This window comes from Peromyscus maniculatus, chromosome 16, assembly GCF_049852395.1.
Source record: "Peromyscus maniculatus bairdii isolate BWxNUB_F1_BW_parent chromosome 16, HU_Pman_BW_mat_3.1, whole genome shotgun sequence".
NCBI classification, from domain to species: domain Eukaryota; kingdom Metazoa; phylum Chordata; class Mammalia; order Rodentia; family Cricetidae; genus Peromyscus; species Peromyscus maniculatus.
The window spans coordinates 7,809,855-7,836,352 of NC_134867.1; the positions used below are offsets into that span (position 1 = coordinate 7,809,855).

Here is a 26,498-nt window from a genome sequence, read left to right on the forward strand (position 1 = left end):
AAAGTCAGTTACAGTCTCAAAAGCTAGGTCTGTTATAATGTTCTTTTTAACAAGGTAGTGGCCTTTTCTGTAATTAGAAAAAATAAAGTATTTGAATCTTAATTTTAGAACTACTTATAAGTTTAAGAAATTTCCTTTTAATGCAGTTATTTTCTTATATTAAAAAAAAAATTTTAAAAAGACCCCAAATGATAAATTTTTGTGTGTGTGAATTTTGGGTTTTAATTTACTACTTTCAATGTATCTCTCTCTCAAATATCACTGCGCAAATAACACTGGCCGCTCATGTGAGAAATGTGACGCCGCCAGGTCTTTTAGGTGTTCCCAGTCAGAGTTCTAGACATCAGGAACACCTGCACCATCTCATCTGTATGTGTGTTCCTACCCCCTTCAAGTCAGGCTACTACTACTCATGCTCTAACTGGGCCAGTGTGTCTTTGCCAAAATGCCCGTCCACAGATATCACTTAAACATAGCATTTTAACCATTTCTTAACCAAACTTAAGAAAACATTACATATTTAAATTATAATCTGCACCTTATATTACTTCTTCAAATGTGTCATCAAGCTTAGATCAAATAATGAAGAGAAGTATAATAAATATATTTCAGTTTTATTTTCATTATAAATTAAGGCATATGAAAAACTGACACCACACACTATATATACATGAAACTGAGCACAGAAAGATGCAAACAATTCATATAGTATAAGCTTTAATATATAAATTAGATGTCACTTTATCCAGTTAGTCACACCAGTCTAAATTTAACATCATATATCAAAATACTAAAAAGCTAATCAACAACAAAAAATAAAACCCATTGCAATATAAGTATAGTGTGGGAAAATACATATTTGTGGCTTTACACAATCTAAATTAATCCATTCTATACAAGAGTTTTCCAAAATATAAATGGTACTTTACATGCAATGGAACAAACCCGCTGGATGGCCTCCTATAATATGCAGAAAATACCCTTTAAACGAGACAGGTTCACAGCAAAGGTGGAATGTAGAAAAAGGTTTTGCCTTAATACAGTTTTGGATAAGATTAAAGAAACTTAGAAAAAAAAGTTTCTACTTCCAATTAGCATTTTTTAAAATGAAGTCTACTATGATTCTAATTATATATTCTAATTATAACACAAACAGAGAAAAACAAAGCAGGGAAAAGAAATATATAGTAGAAACCCGATCCTTTATGAATTTTAAACAGGAGCTCTGCCTGTGGGCTGCACTGAGGCTCCTTTTCTGTTGACAGTTCCCTAACAGACTCCTGGCACTCCGGCCTGCGCACCAGTGTCGGGTGAGTTCTCCAGACGTCGTCATGCCATCGTATAACCATAGCTGCCACAATGCAGTGCCACGAGGAGTCTGTCCTTGAGGATTTCTTTACTTGGGTATTCAGGTAACTTGAGCATATTGATGCTTAAAAAAAAAAAAAAAAAGAGCCCCATTAAACGGAGAATCTCTGACATTTCTCGTTGTTTTATCTAGCAGTAAAAACACTGCTCATAATTAACATAAAACCACTCTCTCAAATTTGCATTGAAATTGGAAAGCCCTGAAGTGGTATTTAAAAAGGAAGGAAGAAACTGCTGCAGAGCAGCTCCTCTCAGAATGCAAACGCAGTGCACGAAAACCCATTTTCACTTACAACAAGTACCAGGGCGGTATCCATGAAATGCCGATGCAACTGATACGGCATTTTAACTTCAGCCATCTTCAGTAAGTTTCAGGTAGTCTGTGCCTCCCTCCCGAACTTTCCCTACTAGAAGAGGAGCAAAACTACGCAACCACTGATTCATTTGCAGGCCCAAAATCCCGAGGAGAGATGATGGGTGAAATCTTCCTTTCATTCCAGGATTACAGCAGGCCACGTGTGGCAGGCAGCCAGGGTTCCCGTGGTCTTGCCACCATGGGAAGGCACTGAGACCCTAGACCTTGTTTCTACCAGGAACCACAGCCAACACACATGGCACAGACACAGGTGAGTGAGGACCTCTTTTGACAGCAGATGGAGACCATTACAGAAAGCCATAGTCAAAGTGCAGGGAACAACTGACTGGGCAGTCAGCCCCAAGTGATGCATCTACGGCACAGTTCCTGCACCCAGGATTCAGGGCACATCAAGGGAGAGGGCGTACAAAGACTGTAAGAGACAGAGGAGCCAGGAGATCTGCTGTACGACTGTGACACAGAGCCACGACAAGGAAGCAGCCTGTCACGAATCTCAACAACATGGCTGCCTAAGCAAGACCAGAACAATTCCACCAACAGCTGGCATCCCAAGTAGAGGAAATCTCCCAGGGCCCCGCCCCTAGATGAAGAGCTACAAGCAAATAACAATTGCTGAGAGGGAGAGTCAGTCTTCCCCAGGGATGCGCCCCTGGCTGGTTTTCCAATACCAATAGTGAACCCTAGAAACATGCATAAAATCAAGAGCACACTCATTAGGTTGTAGTCTTCTATTTATTCATTTCTATGTGTATACAACAACATTAAAGAGGCTCCATGAATTTGGGAGGGAAAGGGGAGTATATGAGGAATAGGAGGAAGAGGAAGAGGGAAATTATGCATTTTATATTTGAATGAAGTAAAAAAAGAATAACCTTCTCAAGGTTGCATAACAAAGTAACAGGATGTAACTACTGAAGGCTTTGGTCATTTCTTTTTCTCTATACAGTAAAATATGCATAAATTTAACACTTCAACCATCAAAAAGAAAATACAACAATTACCTTTATCATTTAAAATTAATAACAATATTCCATAATTTCTTTAAATAAGTTAGTTTAACTTACCATGTGCTGGACGTTGGTAAAAGATTTGGAGTATATGGCACAGCAGCAATGGTGAAGTTTTGCAAACCACTTCCACCCATAATATTGGCAAAACCACCATGCGGGACCCTGGAACTAAGAGTGTGTATCATCAGTTGTGATCATGAAAGAAAATCTTAGTCTGACAGACACATGTTAAGTTCTGTGTTAAGGTAAGAATAACAGTCCACTCTAAAACAATGACTGAATGACACGTTTCAGTCTGAAAACTCCCACCTCATTCTTAGCTGCCACTTTACGGTCAGTTAGTAAGCATGCAAGAAGAAACCTCTCTATTCTTCCATCAGCTAAACTATACTTTTAACTGGCTACATACTGCGTTTACGGTAATGTGCTAGCTAGTTTTGTGTCAATTTGACACAGCGGAGTCATTTTGGAAGGACTCTCAATTGAGAACATGTCCCCACCACACCATCCTGTAGACAAGCCGTGGTGCACTTTCTTGATTAGTGATTAATGTGGGAGGGCCCACTCGCTGTGGGCAGTGCCACCCCTTGGCTGGTGGTACAGGGCACTCTAAGGCGGCAGGCTAAGCAAGCAGGGCTCCTCCATGGCCTCTGCATCAGCTCCTGCCTCCAGGTTCCTGTACCAACTTCTTCACTGACAGACTCAAACGTGGACATGTAAGCAAAATAAACCCTTTCCTCTCCAAGTTGGTTAAGGTCATGGTGATTTATCTCAGCAACAGAAACCCTAAGACAAAAGGGCTTTTGTGTGCCTCCCTATTAAACTACAACTCTCAAGCACGTCCTATTTTACATCCATCAGTGGGATTTATATCCTTGAGATTAGCAAAACTGCCTGGCAACTCATAGCTGCTAAATGTTTCTGAATAAATGGATTGTGGTTGTTTGAATGTGGAATATCCTCTATAAACTCATGAGGTTGAATACTTGGTCCCCAGCTGGCATTACTATTTGGGAGTGTTGTGGACCTTTAGGACAGTGGTTCTCAACCTATGAGTCACAGGGTTCACCTAAGACCCCCCGAAAACAGATATTTACACTACGATTCCTAACAGGAGCAAAATTACAGTTATGAAGTAGCAGTGAAATCATTTTATGGTGGGGGGTCACCACAACATGAGGAACTGTATTAAGTCACAGCATTAGGAAGGTTGAGAACCACCGCTTTAGGAGGTAGAGCCTTGCTGGGGCAAGTTTGTCAGTGAGGGTCAGTCCTGATGGTTTATAACCTGGCCCTACTTCCTGTCCTGTCCCAGTACCTGCTCGGTTTGTTGCTATGCACACCTTCCCCACCATGACGGATGTCCCCCTCCTGGAACTGTGGAGAAAATAAACCCTTTCTCCTTACATGTTGTAATCCAGTGATTTCCTTCTTTGTGAAAAATACCCAGGCAAAGCAGTTGGCATTCATCTTTCCAGATATGGAGAAGAGTGAACATACACTGTGTGTGGTTCATGTGTGTGCTCACCCTGTGTTGTAGGTGTAGACACAGATGTGACTTCAGGCATCTCCTCTATTCTTTCCACCTCATTTCTGAGACACTCTCCCACTGAACCTGACGCTCACCACTTCCGCTGCACTGGCCCCTGCCCACTGGTGCCAGGCTTATGTCACACGCTACCACACCCAGCTTCTACGTGGGTTCTGAGGATCCAAACTCAGGTACTCACACTTGTATAGCAAGCAGTTCACCACAATCCATCTCCCCTGCCCTCGAATATTATTTTTTAACTGTTGTGTAAAAAATTTAAGACCACAAGAAGGCCAAAATTTAAGGCATAATACACCAACTAAAGTTTTTAATCCTGGGTACACAGCTATACCAAGTATAATTACAACTTTTCAACTTCTATGCAGTTTAAAATAAATTATTTTAAATTACTCTATGTATGTGTCGTGTTTAAACAATTACTCTTGGAGCTGGGGGTGTAGCCAATGGAAATGTACTTGCTCAGAAGACACAAGACTGAGTGAGAGCTATGGCATGACAAAAAATAATGGAAAAAAATGACTCAATTACAATGGCACCTGCTACAGTACCTCTAGAGGAAATTAGAATATGATACACATTTAATGTATAAATATTAAATGTGTACTTTTTCACATCTTTTAATTGTTATCATACAAAGTCACTGGGCTTCATTATAGCATTTTCATACATATCTCATTATATTTGCTCTTATTCAGCCTCCTCATAATTCTTTTCCCCAATACCTCCCACCCCCCTTCTTCTTGCTTGTCCCCTCATTTCCCCAACAGCCCTGCCTCCCACTTCCATGTTACACATAAATTTTACTGCCTTCTCTGGCTTCCCTTCTCTCCTTGCATCTCTTCTCCTCCCATAGTACTCTTTAATTTCATGGCCAACATACATACATGTTTATACATAATTTAAATTTAGATTCTGCATATGACAGAAGTCATGTGATAGTTTCTTTTTGTCATTGATTCATTTTCTTTCTTTGTAGCTGAATAAAATTTCATTTTACACACACAATTTTTAAAAAAATTATTTTTAATGGACATCTAAGGTGAGCCAAATGTGACCACACTTAAAAGGTTTTCTGATACACAAATCACAGCATACAGGTGGCTGTGCATGCTGCTTGAGTCCTTGCTGTTCAGGAGCATAAGACATAAGGCAAAAGAAACTTAAAGTTCAAGATCAGCCTGGTCCTCATAGTAGCAATATAATTCAGCACAATTAGAAAAAATGTTGATTGGCAACACAGTTTGATTTTAAATTTATCATGGAAGTATAGTCATAAGAGTGTTATGACAGACATATAGATCAATAAATAAAACAACCCAGAAATATGTCCCTTCAAACATCGTCTAGTCATCTTTGACAAGAATGCCAAGAACATGCAATAGGCATGCAGGAGACCCTTTTTTAAGCCTCAATACTAAACATAACCAGGCATAGTGGCTGAAATCCCAGTTCTCTGGATGTGAAGACAAGAGAATCAGGAAGTCCAAGGTCATCCTTACCTACACAGTGAATTCAAAGGCAGCCTGGTTTCCACGAGAACCTGTCTCAATGCCCCCTCTCATTCTCAAAAAAAAAAAAATTCAATGGGGAAAGCACTCATTCAACAAGATGTGTTGGAACAGCTAGATTATTTGCTATAATAATTTTAATTGAAGTTGGACTATTACTTATACCTCATAGAAAGATTAGCTAAAGACAGATCAAAGACTTAAACATCCTTATAATTAGAACTATAAAAATATGAGAAGAAAATACAGAGGATCATCTGCTGGGAGTAAGAGCAGGTAAGGACTGATACCCAGAATCCCTAAAGAATGCCTAACAACAAAACCCAGGCTGCCTAACATTATCAAGGGGCTGGACTAGGTCCTCCAAAGATATATAGCTAGTTCAGCACATGAAAGAAGCTCAGCATCATTAATCTTCAGGGAAATGGGAATCCAAGCTACAAAAGAACATCAGTTCACGCTCAGTAAGATGGTCGTTTACATTTTAAACAAAGTACTAGTAAAAATGTGGAGACCTCGCAGGTGACAACAGTTCAGTCCCTGTAAGAAACAGTTTGACAATTCCTCAAAATTATGAAGAGAACCAGAGCTGGGGATGGCGCTCCCTCGGTAAGGTGCTTGTTAAAAGCATGAGTCAAGCTCTGAGCCAGATCCCAGAACCACATAAAATGAGGCATGCAGTGCATGCCTGCATTCCCAGCACTCACCAAGTAGAGACAGGAAGATCAAGTAGAGACTTCAGTATCACTATCCTCGGACACACCGTCTCAGAAAGGGAGGCAAGGCTACAATATGATTCAGCATTCCATTTTTAAGCTTATATTCAAAAGAACTATAGACAAAGACTCAAAGAAATATTTCTATATCCATGTTCACAGGCACAATTTTTACGAAGGCTAAAATGTAGAGGCAATACTGGCATCCACAGATAAATGTAGTGTTTAATAGGTAAAGTTTCAGTTGAAGACCCACCCCCCACAAAAAATTTAAAAATGGGGTACAATCATGAAATCTGCAGGCAAACGGATGGAACTAGAAAATACCATCCTGAGTGAGGTAACCCAGACTCAGAAAGACAAACATGGTATCTATCTACTCACTCATAAGTGGATACTAGATGTGAAGCAAAGGATAACCAGACTACAACCCACAGCTCCAGAGAAGCTAGCTAACACGGAGGACCCTAAGAGGGACACATGGATCGCCTTGGGAAGGGGAAATAGAGGAGATCTCTATGAGTGAACTGGGGACAAGAGGGGCAACAGAGGGTAAGGGATGGGGATGAGAACATAAGGGAATGGGATGGTCGAGCTGGAACAGAGATGGAGTAGGAGAGCAATGAAGAGATATTTTGACAGAAGGAGACATTACGGGGTAAGTGAGAAACTTGGTGATAGGGAAATTCCCAGGAATCCACAAGGATGACCCCAGCTTAGACTACTAGCAATAGTGGAGAGGGTGCCTGAACTGGCCTACCCCAGTAATCAGATTGGTGAATACCCTAACTGTCATCATAAAACCTTCATCCAGTAACTGATGGAAGCAGATGCAGAGAGCCACAGCCAAGCACCAGGCTGAGCTCTGGGAGTTCAGTCAAAGAGAGGGAAGAGGGATTCTGTGAGCAATGGGGGTCAAGATCATGATGAGGAAACCTACAGAGACAAATGAACCAAGCTCGTAGGAACTCATGAACTTTAAGCAGACAGTTGTGGAACCTGCATGGTCTTGCCTCAACTGAATGTAACAAGCTCTGCTGACTCCCCATGGGAGGCCTTACCCTTCTGGAGGAGGGGTGAGAGGTGTGGGGGAGGAGGCTGAGGGGAAGTGGAAGGAGGGATGAGAGGGGGATCTGTGGTTGGTATGTAAAATGAATAAAAAAATTTCTTAAAAAAATAAAAATAAAAGTGGGGTATAGATGTAAACAGAGAATTCTCAAAAGAAGAAACACAAATTGCTGAGTTACACTGAAATATTCAAAACCCTTAGTCATCAGGGAAATGCAAATCAAAACTACTTTTAAATTTCATGTTAGAATGGCCAAGATGAATAAAACAAATGACAGCTCATGCTGTTAAGGATGTGGGGTAGGGGGAGCTCTCATCTGTTGTTTGTGGTAGTGCACACTTGTACACCCTCTATGGTAATCAGTGTAGTGGCTCCTCAGGAAGCTGGAAATAGACCCAGCTCAAGATCTAACTTGGCCATCCTCAGGCATATGTCCAAAGGACTCTACATCCTATTACACAGACACCTGCTCAACCATGTTCATTGGTGCTCTATTCACAATAGCCAGAACCTGGAAACAACCTAGATGTTCATCAAAGGAGGAATGGATAAAGAAAGTGTGTACATTTATACAACGGACTATTGCTCAACTGTTAAAATAATGAAACGTGCAGATAAACAGCCTGTATCAGGCTCTCTTTTGGGCCACCAGCCAGCTCCCAAACTATGATACAGACTTACTAGTTATGAGTGCTCAGTCTCATCTTAGGACTATCACACTAGCTCTTATAACTTAAATTAACCTGATTTGTTTTCATTTATGTTTTGCCTCAGGGCTTTTTCCTTTCTTTCATTCTATATGTCCTACTTCATGCCTGGCTGGCCCTGGGCATCTCCCTCATTCTCCCCTTCTCTCATTCTCTCCTGAGCCTAGATTCCTCCTCCCATTTATTCTCTGTCTGCCAGCCCTGACTATCCCTGTACTGCTTAGCTATTGGCTGTTCAGCTTTTTATTAGACCAATCAGCTGCTTTAGGCAGGCAAGGTAAAACAGCAGCACACCTTTACGTAATTAAACAAATGCAGCATAAACAAATGTAACAAACCTTTACATAGTTAAAGTAATATCCCACAATATGGATGGGGCTAGAAAATATCATCCTGAGTGATGTAATAGACCCAAAAAGATAAATAAGGTATGTATTTGCTTATATGTTGATGTTAGCAGTTGAGTCTTCCTCAATAAGCAGGCTCCAATCCATATAACCACAGAAGTTAGATGTAGAGCAGCGGTTCTCAACCTTTGGGTTGCGACCCCTTTGGAGTCCAAATGACCCTTTCGCAGGGGTCACCTAAGACCATCAGAAAATACAGATATTTACATTATGGTTCATAACAGTAGCAAAATTAGTTATAAAGTATCAATGAAAACAATGTTATGGTGGGGAGGGGTCACCACAACATGAAGAACTGCATTAAATGGTCACAGCATTACGAAGGTTGAGAACCACTGGTATAGAGTAAGGGTCTGCGGAGGCGTGAATCTCCCTAGTAATGGGAAAAAGAATAGACAGCTATGGATGGATGGGGTGGGAGATCAAATGGAATGGAGGGGGAAGTGGGGAGGATACGAGAAGAGAAAACTAAAACTAAGGGCTATTGGAGGGTCATATGGAAACGTAATACAGTGGAACTCTATGTGGAAGAAACCTAAGTGGGATCACCAATAACACGGGGACTAAGCCCTACTAGACAGCTCTCACCACCAAATGAATCTCCAGTTCCACATCTAATCAAGCTGTTGGCCAAAGGGTCCCATGGCAACACTCAAACAACCCAGGCTATTGTCAAGTCATACCGGCTGCTCTCCAGAAACTGACAGTAAGAGGACACCGACCCAACAGCTTGACCACGGACAAGCTGAGCCGGTGCCTACCTAAAGCCTTCATCCCTACTGACTAGTATTTATGGTATTGAAAGGGACTCTGCACACTACCAGAGGAGAAGGGTAAACACTAACCACGCTACAACCCCTGGATCTGTAACCTGCCTGCACAACACACTGGGGCAATGGCGGCACAGGCGTGAGAGTACTGAGTCACTGACTGGACTTAAGGTCCAGTCCATAGGATAGAACCCATGGCCAACACTGCTCAGGGCACCAACAACCTGAGACCAAGAGGTCATGGACCTAGAAGAAACCCAAACACTACAGTTCTGCCAAAGGAACACAGTAAGTAGTTCAATGACTCCTAACATTCTGCTAGACTCATAGATCAGTGTCTTACTCAGCCATCATCAGAGAAGCTTCCGTCTGCAGTAGATGGGAACAAAGGGACAATGTGTAGAGAGTGAGAGACCTTGGAACATTCAGTCCTAACCATCAACTCCCTTCCTTTAGGGTTTAGGGAACTGCAGAAGAGGAGGCACAAAGACTGTAAGAGTCAGTGAGAATGAAGAACACCAAGGAAACAAGGTCTTCTAGACACAACATTGTAGACACATAGGAACTCGGAGACTGATGTCACATGCACAAGGCCTGCACAGGTCTATGCCAGATGGGGTCCCAGTGCTGCAGGAGTAAGTAGACACGATCCCCATCCCAAACCCAGAAGCTATCTTCAATTGACAACCACCTGCAAAGGGAAAATTAGTTTTCTCTAATGGAGTCTCACTGGGTATACAAACCACACTGAAGGGTATGTCCCATGGCCAATTCAATAATATTTTATACGTTCTTTATCTTATATTATCAGGTCTTTTTAACCTGTAAGGTTATATATCATGGTTTCCAGTTCTGTTTCTATGGATTGTCTGTGTGGGGGAATGGAGATGTCAGTGTCTGTTTCTTGTGCTTTTCTATGAATCTTTCCCCGTTTGTTCTGTCCCGCTTCAGGTCTGGCGTTCTTTCTTATAATATATAATTATATATATAATTATATATTAAATATATATAGCATATATTAAAAATTAAAGTTTCTGAAATATATTAGAGATGTAGTACTACTAGGAGGAAAGAAGAAGTAGCCAGAGAAGGAGGAAGACTCCAGGGGCCAGACAGCCAGCCATGGAGTAAGAGTAAGATTTACAAAAGTAAGAGAATGGGCAAAGCTTCGGGGGCAAGAGGGATAATTTAAGCTAAGGAAAGTTGGCAAGAAACAAGTCAAGTTAAGGCCAGGCATTCATAATTAAGAATAAGTCTCCACGTGTGACTTATTTGGGAGCTGGGTAGTGAGCCCCCTAAAAAGAGCAAAAACAACCAACAGGGGGCGGGACAGAGGAGGAAAGTAATGAAAGAGACAAGCCATTTAGGGGTTAGGGGGAAACCTGAAAAACAAATTAAATTAAAATTAAGTTTTTAAAAAGGGGGGATGTAAAAATTAAACAGCTAACATAAAATGTAGATGGGGTGGGGAGGAGGCTTAGTTGATAGAGTGCTTGCTGCCTGCCTAAGCACAAGGACCAAAGTGCAAATTCCTGGCACTCACATAAAAGCAGGGCACAGTGGCACATCTGAACTGCTGGTGCTGTGGAAGTGGAGACAGGCTGATCCCTGAGCTCACTGCCAATCAGTGCCCCCCAGGCTCACTGGGAAAACATGGCAAAAAATAAGATGAAGAACAATAAAAGAAGGCAGCTGCTATTGACTTCTGATCTCCACACACAAATGCTGATGTGAATGTGTGCCCATACAAAGAAGTGCACACAGAACACACACATACATACACAACACAAACATTTTATATATATATATATATATATATATATATACACACACACTTAAAAAATATAATCTTGAGAATAAAGGATTTATATAAAGCACTGATAATTTGCTAACAGTAATTTAATGTTTTCAGTTTATAAAATTAAATACTTTAAGACCCTGTATGTTAAAGTCAAAAGAAAAATGATAAATTCACAAAAACATATGCACAACTAATGTCAATCTATTACAAAGATGCTTAATGCTAATTTTTTAATGACTGGAGTAATAAGCAAAAATAAGACAGGAACTGAAATTATACAAAAAATTATACAATAAAAAAGTTCAAATGAACACATATTGTGTTGATAAAAACAAAACAAAAAAAGTTTGAGCTGGGCAGTGGTGGTGCACACCTTTAATCCCAGTACTTGGTAGACAGAGGCAGGTGGATCTCTGTGAGTTTGAGGCCAGCCTGGTCTATAGAGTGAGTTCCAGGATAGCCAGAGCTACACAGTGGAACCCTGTCTCAAATAAATGAAGGGAGGAAGGGAACTCAATCTCCTGCCTAGCCAAGGGGAAAAGGGAGAACTGGCTGGGCGGTGGTGGGGCACGCCTTTAATCCCAGCACTCGGGAGGCAGAGCCAGGCGGATCTCTGTGAGTTTGAGGCCAGCCTGGGCTACCAAGTGAGCTCCAGGAAAGGCGCAAGAAACCCTGTCTCGAAAAACCAAAAAAAAAAAAAAAAAGGTGGGGGGACTGAGTTCTCATTCCCCAACAACACCTTTCTGAAAGGTAAGTGAACTATTACAGAGACTGAGGTATAAAAATGAACATCCTCTTGTTTTCTGTAGTGTTGTGCTGAGGAATTTCTATGTGCTCACTGGACATTCCTACCATTCAGCTACATTCCCAGTCCAACATAATCTTATACCAATCTTCCCAAATTAACATCATCCTATATAAATACATATATTAGAATTTCTTAATTTTTATAGCATTATATGAAACAGGAAGCTTTACTAATAAAGTTTAAGACCTAAGAACACACAAGCTATTAAAACTGAATAAATCTATAAAAGAAACAATGAAAATTTCAAAAAGTTATAAAACAAGAAACATGATTTAAAAAATTAAAATTTACATATATAGAATGGTAACGTAAAAATTAACTGGTTATCTTTAGGGATTGAGATTAGAGGTGATTAGGTTGTTTATTTTGTTTTTTGGTTTATCTATATAAATTATCTAGCCTTAAAAATATAATGCTTAATTATTTTAATTAAATTATTCAAAATCTCTGAATATTTAACACTCAAAGGCAAAAAAATTTTAACAAGGTTTTCTTTCATATCTTTAGTCTATAATCTGTCAACTGTCATGTCTTACTAATTTAATAAAACCTGATTAAAGAATGACTTCAACTAGTTTTCTTTTATATGGCTTAAAGATGGATCATGGAACAAATGGATCAGTGTGGCCACCTCTGGATTGAGATTACCTGATGGGAACTTCATTTTCTTTCATGTTCTCCATTTTCCAATTGTCTAAAATGGTTGTATAATACTTTTAAAATAAGAAAATAATGGTCTTTTAAAAACTACATATATACTATATAGATTCACACTTGTGCTGGTTGGTTTTTTATCAATTAGGTCATCTGTGAAGAGGGAACTTCAATTAAGAAAAATGCCTCCATCAAACTGGCCTGTAGGCAAGTCTGTGGGATATTTCCTTGATTAATGATGGCTGTGGAAGACACAGCCCACTTTGAGGGTAGGAAGGAAGATCTGGGCTGTATAGAAAGCAGGCTGAGAGAGCCATGTGGAGCAAGGGCAGCACCCTCAAGGCCTCTGCATCTGCTCCTGCCTCTGGATTCATGCCCCCTTTGAGTTCCTGTCCTAACTTCCTTCAATGATGGACTACAATGTAGACATTTCAGCCAAATAAACCCTTTCCTCCCCATCTTGCTTTCTGGTCATGGTATTTTGTCACACAATAGAAATTCAAACTGAGTGTGAATCAGAGAGACTGTGCGTGTTCATGTGTGACCACACAAACTGAGTGCCTTTACTGTTAAACTAACCAAAAACATAAAATATATTAAAAAATTAAAGTTTCTGAAATATATTAGAGATGTAGTACTACTATAAATGATTTCTTCTTTCAATATGTAAATAATCATTTGTTTAATACCTAAAATATGGACAGAGGTGTAAGAAACAAATTCAGAGTATTGGTTCTTCATTTTGGTTGGTTTTCTGTGATTACTGTCTTGGTCATTAGAAATGCAATACAATAATTCTTTCAATGTTATCATAAAAGCACTTCTTACCTGCCAGTAACAAACTGCAAAAGAAGAACTCGCTCTTCTTGAGTGATGTCTTCCACAACTTCCCAGAACCACTACCAAAAATAACCACAATTTAGCTATTTCAGAGCAAATGTAGACTTATTAGAAACAGAGACCATGCAATATTCATAAAGCACATTTCATTCTCTGAAACTCATTTATCAAAGATGATTTCACATAAGACTTTCATATGCAATATCCCCCAAAGAAGAATTTATGCAAAATCTTTATTTTGTTAATGGATATGTATTCCCATCCAACAGAACTGAGAGCTTACAAAATTAAATGGCAAACATAACTTCATTCTAAGCTCCAGAGGGGTGTTACCTGAATGACTGGATCTTCTCTCTCATAGCCACTTGTGTATTCTGTATTTTTTATCCAGTCATTCACATCAATTTCTGGCATGCCAGAAAGCAGTAGCTCCTTAAGGGAAGAAGAAAAATATTTCATTAATCTTCTTTGGGGAAAAAAAGTCATTCCATTTAAACAGTAAATTTGCCTTAATTAGAAACGAATCCCATATAAACCCGGTTCATTTCTGTGACCATTTCTACATGTCATCAATAATAAGCACTACATAAGAAAGAACCCTCCATGGTTCTTGATATTTTAAATGTGACATGAGGGGATGGATCCACTTGATACAATATAAAACATAAAAAGGGTGGCAGCTTGGATATTTAGAGTAAACATACACAACAAAATTTCTATGTGCAACAATTCTGTAAGCATTCCTTCTGGTTCACTTTATTTTTATATTCTTTACAAAATATGTTAAATTACACTAGATCATATTCTCAACATGAAAGTGACAACAAAAGCCTGAATAGTAAACAAATGGAAAGTTTATCAACAAATAATCATTTTTTTCTTTATTAAAAAAAGGATTCAGCCTCATGAATTCTATTTGGAGTAATTCATATCTTCTGAAGTCAATTTTCTCCAATGTAATAAAAAAAAAGCAGTATTTTCTAAGTGGCTTTGTTCGCAGTGCTAGGCATGCATCCTGGGGGCCTTGTATATACTAGGCAAGCACACAACCACAAAGCAACATCCTCAGTCTTCCTAAGTACCATCAAACACACAAATCTACACCACATAACTAAAGTCAATCAAGAAAGCCCAAATACTCATCAAGTGTTCCAAGGGGAAAGGAACAAAGAGAGCACCTGTGTATGTGAACCAGTCCATGTTTCACGGTTGGAAACCTCAGTGAGGTGAGGGAAAGACTTCAAAGTCATGACTTGTAAGAACTAGAGCAGTCTATGCTCTATAAACTAACAATGTCTGAGAACCTTGAGGAGTTTTGAAATCTACTCAATAGGTCAGTAAGAGTCTCTTTCACACTTTCCATGTAAAACTGGATTTTCTTCATCTACTTCAACCAAATAAGGAAGTGCAACTGATTGTAATGGAAGCAGATAATCTATGGTTTGTTTAGCCAGGTATCACAAATTTACAAAACTAGGGTCACTTTTCTCACTATTTTTGTTCTGTTCTTAGAATAGTTTTAATTTCTAAATTTCTAAATAAATAAATAAATACGTTATTTGTGTTAATATAACTAATAAAGCACTTCTCAGTTCTAATTTAATTTCAAATGCAGCAATCAGCCACTGGTATAATAGCCCACATAAACAAAGTCTCTTGTCTAAGAGACTTTTCATCCCAAGACCACATGATTTAGAACTGTCGGTGAGTATCCACAGTTCTCCTTGCCAGTTGCATGAGTGGTTCTTTTGGGCACTCCTGATACACTCTCTAGGCTCCTCTCTGCAGACTGGCTCTCTTCCTTTGGGGAAGCGTCTGGCCACTGAAGAGCAGGTAGGCCCACAGGTTAGGAGATCTCTGCTCCCCTCTTGCTTCAGCACTATAGTTTTGTAGTAATGCTGTCTCTTAGACTGTAACTAGTACCACAGAGCCTCTCCTTGGCAATCACTCTCACACAGGGCCCTTCACGACAATTCTTCTACCCGTCTCTTTCAACAGCAGCCACAACAAAGGCTTCCCACTATTGCCAGATCTTCTTTATTCCTTATAAGCACTGCTATAATAGTCCCTTTGTTAAGGGACTCCTTTACTTGAACCCCCTGAGAAAACTCTGCTCCCTGGTAGGCTGACACAGATCTGCAAAAGAGCATGGAAATGAATTTTACATGTTTCTTAGAATTCATGAGTTTAATCATCTTCCCTTTCAGACTAAAGATAAGCTTTTAATATCATTATTCTTTTATAATTATGAATAAAATTCCAAAATTATTATGAATAAAATTATGAAATAATTATTACAACTGCACTCTTAAAAAATTTGAACTCTTTTATGAATATCACATTTGTTGTAATTTAAGGAGAGAAAAAAAAAACTTTTTTTTTGAGACAGAGTCTCACTGTGTAGACCAGACTGGCCTGGAACTCACAGACATCCATTGGCCTCTTGTCTCCACGCAAGAATTAAAGGTAGCATGGGTTTTTTTGTTTTGTTCTGTTTTTGTTTTACACACTTAATAGACATTGCTTGATTATTTTATTGTCAGAACATAGTCCAAGAAGGGAGCTATATATGGAGATTTCTGAATGCTTGTGAGAAAACTCCAAGAAACCAAGACAAGAGTCTTGCGACGTCAGTTTCTGCAAAACCACAGACCTGTTCTGGTATGCATTTTCATGGCCCTCCCAGGTGTAGCGGGAAGGGTGAACTTACTTCAGCTTATCTGTTCCAAGTGCCTGCTGTTACTTGTTTATATGCCTTTATGGAAAAGTCTTTGCTGCATGTGGCTTATCTACCACGTGCAACTCACCTGCCACGTGGGATCTGTGACTGCCCACTTTACTCATGTACACTTAACCCTCAGACTATAAATCGTCTGATGCTCTGAATCAAACTGGCTATTGCACCAGATTTTATCCACCTCATTTGGGGGCTCCATTCTCCCAGCTCCCACCACCTCTAGAGTGGTGACATTTAAAAATTTATCTTTTAATTCCTTATAACTAAGGGAAAAGTTAAGATGACAAATAACAAAAGAGAAATTCACAATAGAGTACATATAGCAAAAGTACTCTAAGTTCCAATTAATCTCTTCCTTTTTTAAACAAGATTGTTTTGAGGGTTCTTTTGGGGGTGGGGCGGGAGTAAGACAGGGTCTTACTGTGTAGCCCTAGCTGGCCTTGAACTCACAGAGTGCTAGGATTAAAAGACATGCACCACCACACCTAGGGAATTATTTATTTTTAATATAATAAAAAAATTGAACGTTTTAAAATACAACAAAGTGGCCTACACCTGTAGTCCTAGCTCTTTGGAGGTGGAGGCAAGATGATTTATAAGTTCAAAGTCATCCTCAGCTAAACAGCAAATTTGACTCCAGCTTGGGCTACATGAAACCCTGTCTCCAAACACAAATAAAAACTACAAATGTGTGTGAATACTCACAGATGCACATACAAAACAACTGTTAGAACTAGATGTAATCTACATATTATAAAGGCTACACTAATGGAACATGAGTCATAGAAATTAGATTGCCTAAAATTCCTCTGACTCGGAGTTTTGATATTCAGGTATGATAAAGGCAGCGCAATATGGGAGGATGGCCATGCCAACATCTGGCATGAGGCTTCTAAGTGGAATTGTGTTACGTATGTCCTAGGGATAACCTGTTATTGCTTTCAATCTGACATTCATCTCCACTTGCACTCTCTACCCACAGGGACTGATGATAGGATATTGGAGCTACTATATGCTTTCTCCTCACTAAGAGTTCTAATATCAAATCTGAATCCTTAAGTAAGTACACAAAATTATAAAAAGTTTCCTTTCTTGGTGTAGCATGACCCTGTTCTATGATGAGAACTCCATGTACACAGAACATGTGCACACACTCTCATAAAGAGAAACTACAAGAGTTAGAGCACAGCTAGTTCAAACAGTCTTGAACTGTGAAGACCCCATCGGTGTTCAAGAGTACTAACGACAAAAGGAAACCGACATAGTAAAGACTGTTCAGTGAGTTATAATTATGTGCAAAAATATGTACGAGTTTCACCAAAAAAGGCTGAGGTAGTTTTTGTTTGTTTTTCACTTATTTTCAAAACAGGTAAACCTGCCAAACCCAACAGCGCAGGCAACATTCAGGAACACTTGGCCAAAGGCACAAGAAAGTAAGCTGGGGAAAAGCGGGGTATGGGGGAGGCAGTAGAAAAGTCAGGGACATTCTAAACAGCTAGGGAAAAGAGCCGCACTCAGGGCAACAGCAGAAAGGGAAAAAGGAAAACTCTCCCCTGGGGCTGGGTATGTAGCACTGCTATCAACAGAGCAGAAGCACACCAGAAACATTAGAATCACATGACATCATAGAGCAGGTGGACTACAGAACATGTGTCCCCAACACTGACTGAGGCATACACAGTCTCCTCAGCAGTCCACTCAACTTTCTCTAAGGTAGATCATGTTAGGACACAAAGCAAGTCTCAACAAATACACACAAAACTAAACTAACTTCTTCCATTCTATCTGACCACAACAGAATAAAGCTGCAAGGGAAACTATACAAACTCAGGGAGATTAAACAACGTACTACTAAATAATGAATGAATCATTAAAGAAAAAAACTTCCTAGAATTGAAAGAAAAAGAACACAAAGCACACCAAAACCTGCAAGATAAATTAAAGCAGTCCTAAGAGAGAAGTTGACAGCTATAAATACCTACATTTACAACAGAAATTTGGAGAGATAGCCAAGCAGGTAAAGGCACCTGTCACCACACCTCATGACCTGATTAGAATCCAGAAGCCCACATGGCCAAAGGAGAGAACCGACTACTTCACGTTGTCCTTTGTCCCTATATGCAATCACATGCATGCCACAGCAAGCAGAAAGACAGACAGCCCCATGATTTTTAAAGTTAAAAATAATAAAAAAAAAAACAAAAAAAAAACAGGTAAAATCATGGTAGAAATTACTGAAACAGAAATGTTAAAAATACAAAAATCAATGAAACAAAGAGTTGATTCTTTGAAAATATAAACAAATAAACCTATGGCAAAACTAAGAGAAGATTCAAGCTCATAGAATCAGAGATGAAAATGAAAGCATCAACAGTTACCAATATAATCCAGAAAACCACAGACATACCTTGAAACCATATTACACTAAATTGGATACTCTAGGAGAAATAAGAGAAATATCTAGACTTGTAGGACTTACCAAAACTAAAACAAGATGAGATAAAGAATTTAATAGATCTATAGCAAGCAACAAGATCGAAGAAACAATTAAAAATCATCTAAGTCAAAAAGTGTCCAGGCCTACATGGATTCTCTGCAGAATTCTCCCATGCTTTAAATAACACAATCCTTGTTTAGTTATTCCACTGTAAGGCCCCTATTTTCAGCCAAATCTGTCTCTGGGTCTTTCCTCCCTGGTCTGCCGAGATGTGAACAAGCATCCTTAATGCCCCTGCTCCCACAGCGAGGAGCAGCCCTGCTCTGTGCCTTTGCCACCAAAATGAACTATCTACACCTTCAAACATGAGGAGTCGGTTAGCACCCTTCCTCCCTCAGGCTCATCTCTCAGACACTTGTCACAGCAGTAAGAACAGCAACTACCACAGCAGCTATGCTTTCCTTAAAATACTGTGTCTCGTTACGGTTTTTTGACAGTAACTTATTAATAACAACAAAAGGGAAGCAGACAAAAATCAGACACAGATAATATAAAAGTATAAATTCTATTAGGTCACAGTAAAAGGCAGGCAAATTGAAGAACAAAGCTAAGAAAGTAGACCACTCAAAGGATGGAAATAAAGTTATAAAATTATATATATGATAATGGTGTAAATACACACATTAAAATAACAAAGTAGGGAAGATACACAAATACAAGAAAAGCCCCTCTTAACTCTTTAAATACGGGGCTAGGAATAGCCACCTTCACCTCCATGTAACCAAGCTACAATTTCAGAAACAACATGGAATACATAGCTTCTGGAAAGATAGGCCTTCCACATCTTCCATGTCAAAGACATTAAAAACTTCTTTCATTTTTCTCTTTATCCTACCTCACGACATTTCACATTAAGAACTGTTAATATTGTTAATAAGGGGGCTGGAGAAATGGCTTAAAGGTTAAGACCACCGACTGCTCTTCCAGAGGTCCTGAGTTCAATTCCCAGCAACCACATGGTGGCTCACAACCATCTGTAATAAGGTCTGGTGCCCTCTTCTGGTCATACATGCTGTATACACAATAAATAAATAAATCTTTAAAAAAATATTGTTAATAAATTCTGAACAATAATGCCTCATGAAATAAATCCCACTCAGTACTCCAAAATTACTCCTGTTTTTATTTTCTGTGGTTCTGGGGAGGAAGCCCCTTCCGTGTATAAGTCAGGCAAGTGTCCTACAGTAGATTACATCCTCAAGCCTCAAGGGATTTCTGAATTGCATTAAATGGGAGTTGTACTCTAGTGTAACAAGAAAGAACATGTTCTTCCTTACCAATTCATACTCATCAAACAGTTGTATGAGGGACGGTGGGATGAACATATGAAAACCCTGTAAAAAAGCATTGATCTGAGGCTGAATGGCTCTTGTCATTCGGAGCTCAGTAACAAGCTGGACATACTCCGCCTATAAAAAAGAAAGTTTTGTGATGATTACATTTTAAATTTCATAGAGCTAAGCCAGTAGTGATACAGCTGTTTCTCATGTAAGCGACAAGGGTTTAGAACTAACTTGGAACCAATACTCACCCCTCAGCAAACCAGTCAACACATCTGCTGAGCCATCAGCCCAAATCTTTGCAACTATCCCCATGACCCCTTGCACACCAAGCATAAGCACTCTCGATCTGGCTCGGTGCAGTAACTCCACTCTGCACACCAACAGAGTATGGTACCTGTCATCCCTGTTCCCATCTGCACCTCTGAACTGCTGCTCCTCCACACCACCGCCAGAGTAGACTGAAGATACATTAAAGTCATACTGTTCTTTTCCTTACTGACTTTCTGGGAGTTGAAAATAAAATCCAAATATACTTTCTAGTCTTTAAGGCCATAAATAATCTTCACTCTAATCCCATTCCACTCCTGTTTCCTTGGCCTTCTGGCTATTCCCCAAGTGAAGCCTGCTTAGGTCTCCTTTGAGGCTTGAGGATATAATCTACTGGTAGAACATTTGCTTAACATATACAAGGAAGGGGTTTCATCCCCAGAACCACAGAAAATAAAAGCAGAAGTAATTTTGGAGTATTGAATGGGAGTACTTCCAGTTCTTTGAACAAAATACCTCATTAGAATGTAGTATCTCTGAAGGCAAAGGCTTTCTTTATGAGCATATATTCCAAGATGCAAAAATAGGAGCTGTTACCTTACTTACCTTATTGAATAATAATGTTATAAAACAAATGTATACATCTATCAAAAACACTTTGTGCATACTTTGAATCTGGCTAATTTTACCATAACCAATTCAATTCTGAGTTAAAACAGCTTACTTAAAACTGGGCACAGTGGTCCATGCCTTTAATCCCAGCAATTCAGAGGCAGGGGCAGGTAGATCTCTGAGTTCAAAGCTAGCCTGGTCTACAGAATCAGTTCCAGGGCAGCCAGGGACACACAGAGAAACCCTGTCTCAAAACAAAACAAAAACCAAACAAAAAAAGCTTACTTTATCTACTATTTAAAAAATTTTACTTTCTTTCTCTTTTGAAATAGATATCATTATGTAGCCTAGGATTGTTTTAAACTAAGAAACCTTCTGCTTCAATTTCCTAAACATTAGAATTATAATGCATTTTATCTTAAACCATATTTTCCTTATAGGAAGCTGAATCACTTAAAATTCAGCAAGTAATAAAAAATATATTTGGCACAGAATATGTGTACATAAATTCTATCAGATGTTAGATCACTTATGTCTTTTTTAAAATGCTTCCAAGTCAGACTTTGTTGAGTTAAAAACTATGGTGCAAATACTATACATACTCCTCACCCGCAGGAATGAAGACAGCCTGCTGTGGTGACGAGCCAGATCATCTGGGAGGAGACCCCACTGAGAATGTCTCCATCAGACAGCCACATCTGTGGGGCATTGTCTTGATCAACCTTTGATGTGTGAGAGCCCAGCCTACTGTGAGTGGTGCCACTCCTGGGCAGGCGGTCCTGGGTTCTATAAGAAAGCAGGCTGAGCAGGCCAGTAAGCAGCACTCCTCTGTGATCTCTGCTCACATTCCTCCATGCCAGCCTGTGATCCCCAAGCTGCAGAGGGAAGCAAACCGGGATGCCTGCTTCCCTCTCCTTCTGCTGTTCCTGCACTGATCTCACGCTGTCCAAGGACTGAGCCAGTGTGTTATACACAGCTGCAAACCAGGATTTCTCCCTAACTCTGAGGCTACACAACTGTCAGAGTCGATGACTCGTGAGTCCCCCACACCTCATCTGCCACAAGGAAAGCAGCCACTTCTATTTTCAACCCTCCACCATCTCTGAATCCTACTTGCCCACCACTCAAAAGTATTTTCCTACAACAGGGACTAATCAGTTATTACCAATTACATTCAGGCAGTTATTTGAGAGATCGGCATGTGTACCAGACAATCAAACAGTACTATACACTAAATTTCCAGGATTTGACCTCAGGGAGTGTGTGTATACACACACCTACACAACATCTGCAAGTGACAACAGCAGAACCGTCCATTCGTTACTAGAAGATCCATCATCTTCTAGTTTTATGTCTACTCTCACTAACACTACATTTATAGTAATATGTTTAAGGTACAGGAACCCTGCAGAAGAGCCAGAGGGGATGGAGGACACTAGGAAAACAAGGTCCTCTAAGTAAACCGAGCAAGGCTCATATGAACTCACAGAGACTGAAGCAGCAAGCGCAGGGCCTGCACCAGGTCTTCTGCGTATATACCATAGCTTTCAGTATAGTATTTTTATGGTATTCCTGAGGGTGTGAATGAGTGGGTCTCTGACTCTTGTGCCTGCTCTTGGGGCTCTTTTCCTTCTGTTGGATTGCCTTGTCCAATTTCAATGTGATGGGTTTTTTTTTTTTTAAATTTTATTATATTTTATTATGTTTTGTTATCTCTTAGAAACCCGTTTTTTTTTTTTTTTTTTTTTTTTTTTTTTTTTTTTTTTTAAGAAGAGACAGAAAGGGAGTGGATCTGGAAGGGAGGGGAAGTGGAGAGGAACCAGGAGGAGTAAAGGGAGAGGAAACTATAATCAGGATATAGTGTATGTGCTGTGGGATGTTAATGTATGTCCTGTGGGAGCCCTTCTTGGGTTCCTTGTGGCGTTACCCAGCAGGTTTGCATAGAGGATGATTAGGACCATGGGCCTGAGTGCAGGTGTCTGAGATGGTCTGCACTTGGCTGTACTGGGGGATGGTCTGCATGTCAAGTTGTTCTGATTGATCAATAAATAAAACCTGATTGGTCGTGGCTAGGCAGGAAGGATAGGCGGGACTAACAGAGAGGAGAAATAAAAGAACAGGAAGGCAGAAGGAGACGCTGCCAGCCACTGCCAGGACAAGCAGCATGTGAAGATGCTGGTAAGCCACGAGCCGCGTGGCAAGGTATAGATTTGTAGAAATGCGTTACTTTAAGATATAGGAACAGTTAACAGGAGGCCTGCCACGGCCATACAGTTTGTAAGCAATATAAGTCTCTGTGTTTGCTTGGTTGGGTCTGAGCGGCTGTGGGACTGGCGGGTGACAGAGATTTGTCTTGACTGTGGGCAAGGCAGGAAAACTCTAGCTACAAATGGCGCCCAACGTGTCGGCAAGAGTTTCTACCTAAAACCTGAGAAAAGATTCTAAAATGGAGCTAAAAACAGCTTCCTAATTGTGTCTCTCAAATGAGCGGCAGCTGCCGGTTTGAGCTACTTGTGCGTTCCTGGCGTGTGCGCTTAACCTGCAGTAAGGCGGAAATGAGGCCTCTGCAAGTGGCACATTAAGCTGCGTGGTGGATTTAGCCTTTGCTAGTTACAAAACAAAAAAGGTTTCTGGGCTACACGCTGCTTGGATAAAAGAATAGACTCATGATAGCTCTCAGAGCTGGTGGTAAACATACCACTGCCATGTTGGGAAGCTGAGGTGGGCGGAGCCAGCAGCCATAGCGCTGTTTCAGTCTTACAAATGCTGCAGTTTAAAGCAATAGATTCACAATAAGACAGATTCAGATGGAACAAGACTTTAAATGCTTTACAATGTGTGTAAAAATGTACATAGGCTTGGAAGAGAGAGGAAAAGGAACATAGACAGTTATATAAAGAAATAGAAAGTTTTAAAATAATAAAGTCTTTAAAGAGAAAGTAAAAGTAATATAAAAAATAAGCCATGTAAAGATGGATATCACACAGAGAGTCTGGATTATATTGTCTTTGGGATTTTTAACTGCAGAAAGACATTTTATTGTAAAGACTGCTCAGTTAAAACAATGTGTATATTTTAAAGGTATTTCAATTTTGAAATTTATGTCTAAGGATGTTTTGCTTTGGAAAGGAGACTCTGCTTTTGTTTCTACAGAAAGCCAGAGGCTATGGATTTGTTCCAGATTAAGATACATCAGGTTTGACCAGCCAAGACCACCTGAAAGGTCTCTGATGACACCATGGCCCAGATGATTCAACATCCAGAATTGTTTCAAGGCAACTGGCTCAGACGATACAGCCTCACGGACTACTCCATGATCCTTAAATATTCTTTGTGTCCCCATAAGATACAGCGCCCCCCTCCAGCAGGAAGTAGTAAGAGAAGCTACGCCCAAATTCCCAAATATACCAAGCTGGCTTTGGAGATGTGTAAAAGTTAAAACCTTCTTTTTTAAAAAAAAGAAAAGGGGAAGTGCTGTGGGATGTTAATGTATGTCCTGTGGGAGCCCTTCTTGGGTTCCTTGTGGCGTTACTCAGCAGGTTTGCATAGAGAATGATTAGGACCATGGGCCTGAGTGCAGGTGTCTGAGATGGTCTGCACTTGGCTGTACTGGGGGATGGTCTGTATGTCAAGTTGCTCTGATTGGTCAATAAATAAAACCTGATTGGTCGTGGCTAGGCAGGAAGTATAGGCGGGACTAACAGAGAGGAGAAATAAAAGAACAGGAAGGCAGAAGGAGACGCTGCCAGCCACTGCCAGGACAAGCAGCATGTGAAGATGCCGGTGGGCCACCAGCCACGTGGCAAGGTATAGATTTATGGAAATGGATTAACTTAAGCTGTAAGAACAGTTAGCAAGAAGCCTGCCACGGCCATACAGTTTGTAAGCAATATAAGTCTCTGTGTTTGCTTGGTTGGGTCTGAGCGGCTGTGGGACTGGTGGGTGACAAAGATTTGTCCTGACTGTGGGCAAGGCAGGAAAACTCTAGCTACATGTATGAACAAAGAATCTCTTTTTAATAAAAGGGGGAAAGTAAAAGTATACTTTTACTTTCCCCCTTTTATTAAAAATAGATTTTTTTTTATAAAGTAAAAGCATAAAAAAGTATGCTTTTACTTTCCCTAAACAACAATTGCTTTCTTGTTAAGGTTTTGATTTATGAAGTATTATTTGATAACTACTGTCTGAGCCCATATCCAACGACAAAGCATTCAGGTCAGAGCAGTGGTAGCTCGGTGGGTGAGTGCTCGCTGTACAGATGAGGACCTGACCCCAGCACACGGGTCAAAAAGTTAGGCTTGGCCTCCTCACACAGGTCTGTAACTCCTGGTTCAGTAAGAGACACTGTCTCAGGGGCCTAGGGCAAGCATTCACATATACTCCACACATATGCATGTACACACGAAATATCCACACACTTATACACAAAAAATCTTCAATGTGAAGCCTGAACATATTCACTACTCAACTGAACTCTACCTACTCCACATCTGTCGCAATAGTACATATTCCTACTATCTCCACACATTTTGTTTTTAAATTAATTCTTGCAATTATACTACTCTCTCCTCACATTTCCTTCTATTCCTTCTAATATAATTTTCCACATTTACTTCAGTATCCAGACCATGATTACTAGTTGATTTGTGAATATCAGCTCCTTCATACCCCAATTTTTACACTAAAGTCAAATGAATTTTGGTGTCAATTATTTTTTTCAGTAGAATAAAAATTCTAGCATTACAAACTCATACAACTTGACTGATAGAAACTGTATTGATTGATAAACCCCAAATTGTTTCTAAAGTGTTTCCTTATCTCTTTATAAGGAAAACAAAGTAAAAAAAAAAAAATCAACATTTCTTGACAACTATTACTTCAAACACCCACTACTACTCACACTAACACCCCAGCTGGAACTCAGGAGCCACCTATCTTTGCCCTGTGAGTGCTAGTATCAATTTTAAGACAAATGAACTAATTTAAGATGTGTTACATTTTAAAGATTTTACATCTTAGCTAGGTATGACATCATACGCTTGTAATGCTAGCTAGCACTGAAGAGAAGCTGAAGCAGGAGGACTACACAACTTGAGACCAACCTGGTCCCCACACAGAGTTCAAGGCTAGCCTGTGATCAGCATCAGAAGATCCTGTATGAATGAGAATGGCCCCTACAGGTTCATATATTTATTTGAATGTTTGGTCTGCAATTGGTGAAACTAAGAAGGATTAGGAGGTGTGGCTTTTGTTGAAGGAAGTGTGTCACTGGAGATAACTCTTGAGGTTTCAAAAGCCCAAGCTACTCTTCAGTTTTCACACACACACACACACACACACACACACACACACCACTATTTCCTCCCTTGTCCAACTGCGGATCAGGCTGCAGGATCTTACTTATTATTCCAGTACAATGCCTGCCCACCTGATGCCATGATCTCTGCAATGATGATCATGGACTCTAACGCTTTTAAATTGAAAGCAAGTCACCAATTAAATGCTTTCTTTTATAA

General features: G+C 39.9%; 1 protein-coding gene across 5 annotated transcripts in view; it reads right to left on the bottom strand.

The window, feature by feature from the left end:
• Positions 1 to 593: 593 nt before the first annotated feature.
• Hace1 (HECT domain and ankyrin repeat containing E3 ubiquitin protein ligase 1) overlaps positions 594 to 26,498 on the bottom strand; it is a 112,780-nt gene continuing 86,875 nt past the window's right edge. For 3 of the 5 annotated variants that reach the window (XM_076552342.1, XM_076552344.1, XM_076552347.1), the window contains 5 exons: positions 20,098 to 20,229; positions 13,920 to 14,018; positions 13,575 to 13,645; positions 2,809 to 2,922; positions 594 to 1,432 (listed from right to left, as the gene is read on the bottom strand). In XM_076552342.1, the coding sequence (XP_076408457.1) occupies positions 1,330 to 1,432; positions 2,809 to 2,922; positions 13,575 to 13,645; positions 13,920 to 14,018; positions 20,098 to 20,229 (519 nt within the window). In that variant the 3' untranslated portion in view covers positions 594 to 1,329. The remainder of the gene's footprint in view (positions 1,433 to 2,808; positions 2,923 to 13,574; positions 13,646 to 13,919; positions 14,019 to 20,097; positions 20,230 to 26,498) is intronic. The other 2 variants (XM_076552343.1, XM_076552346.1) reach the window with 2 other exon arrangements.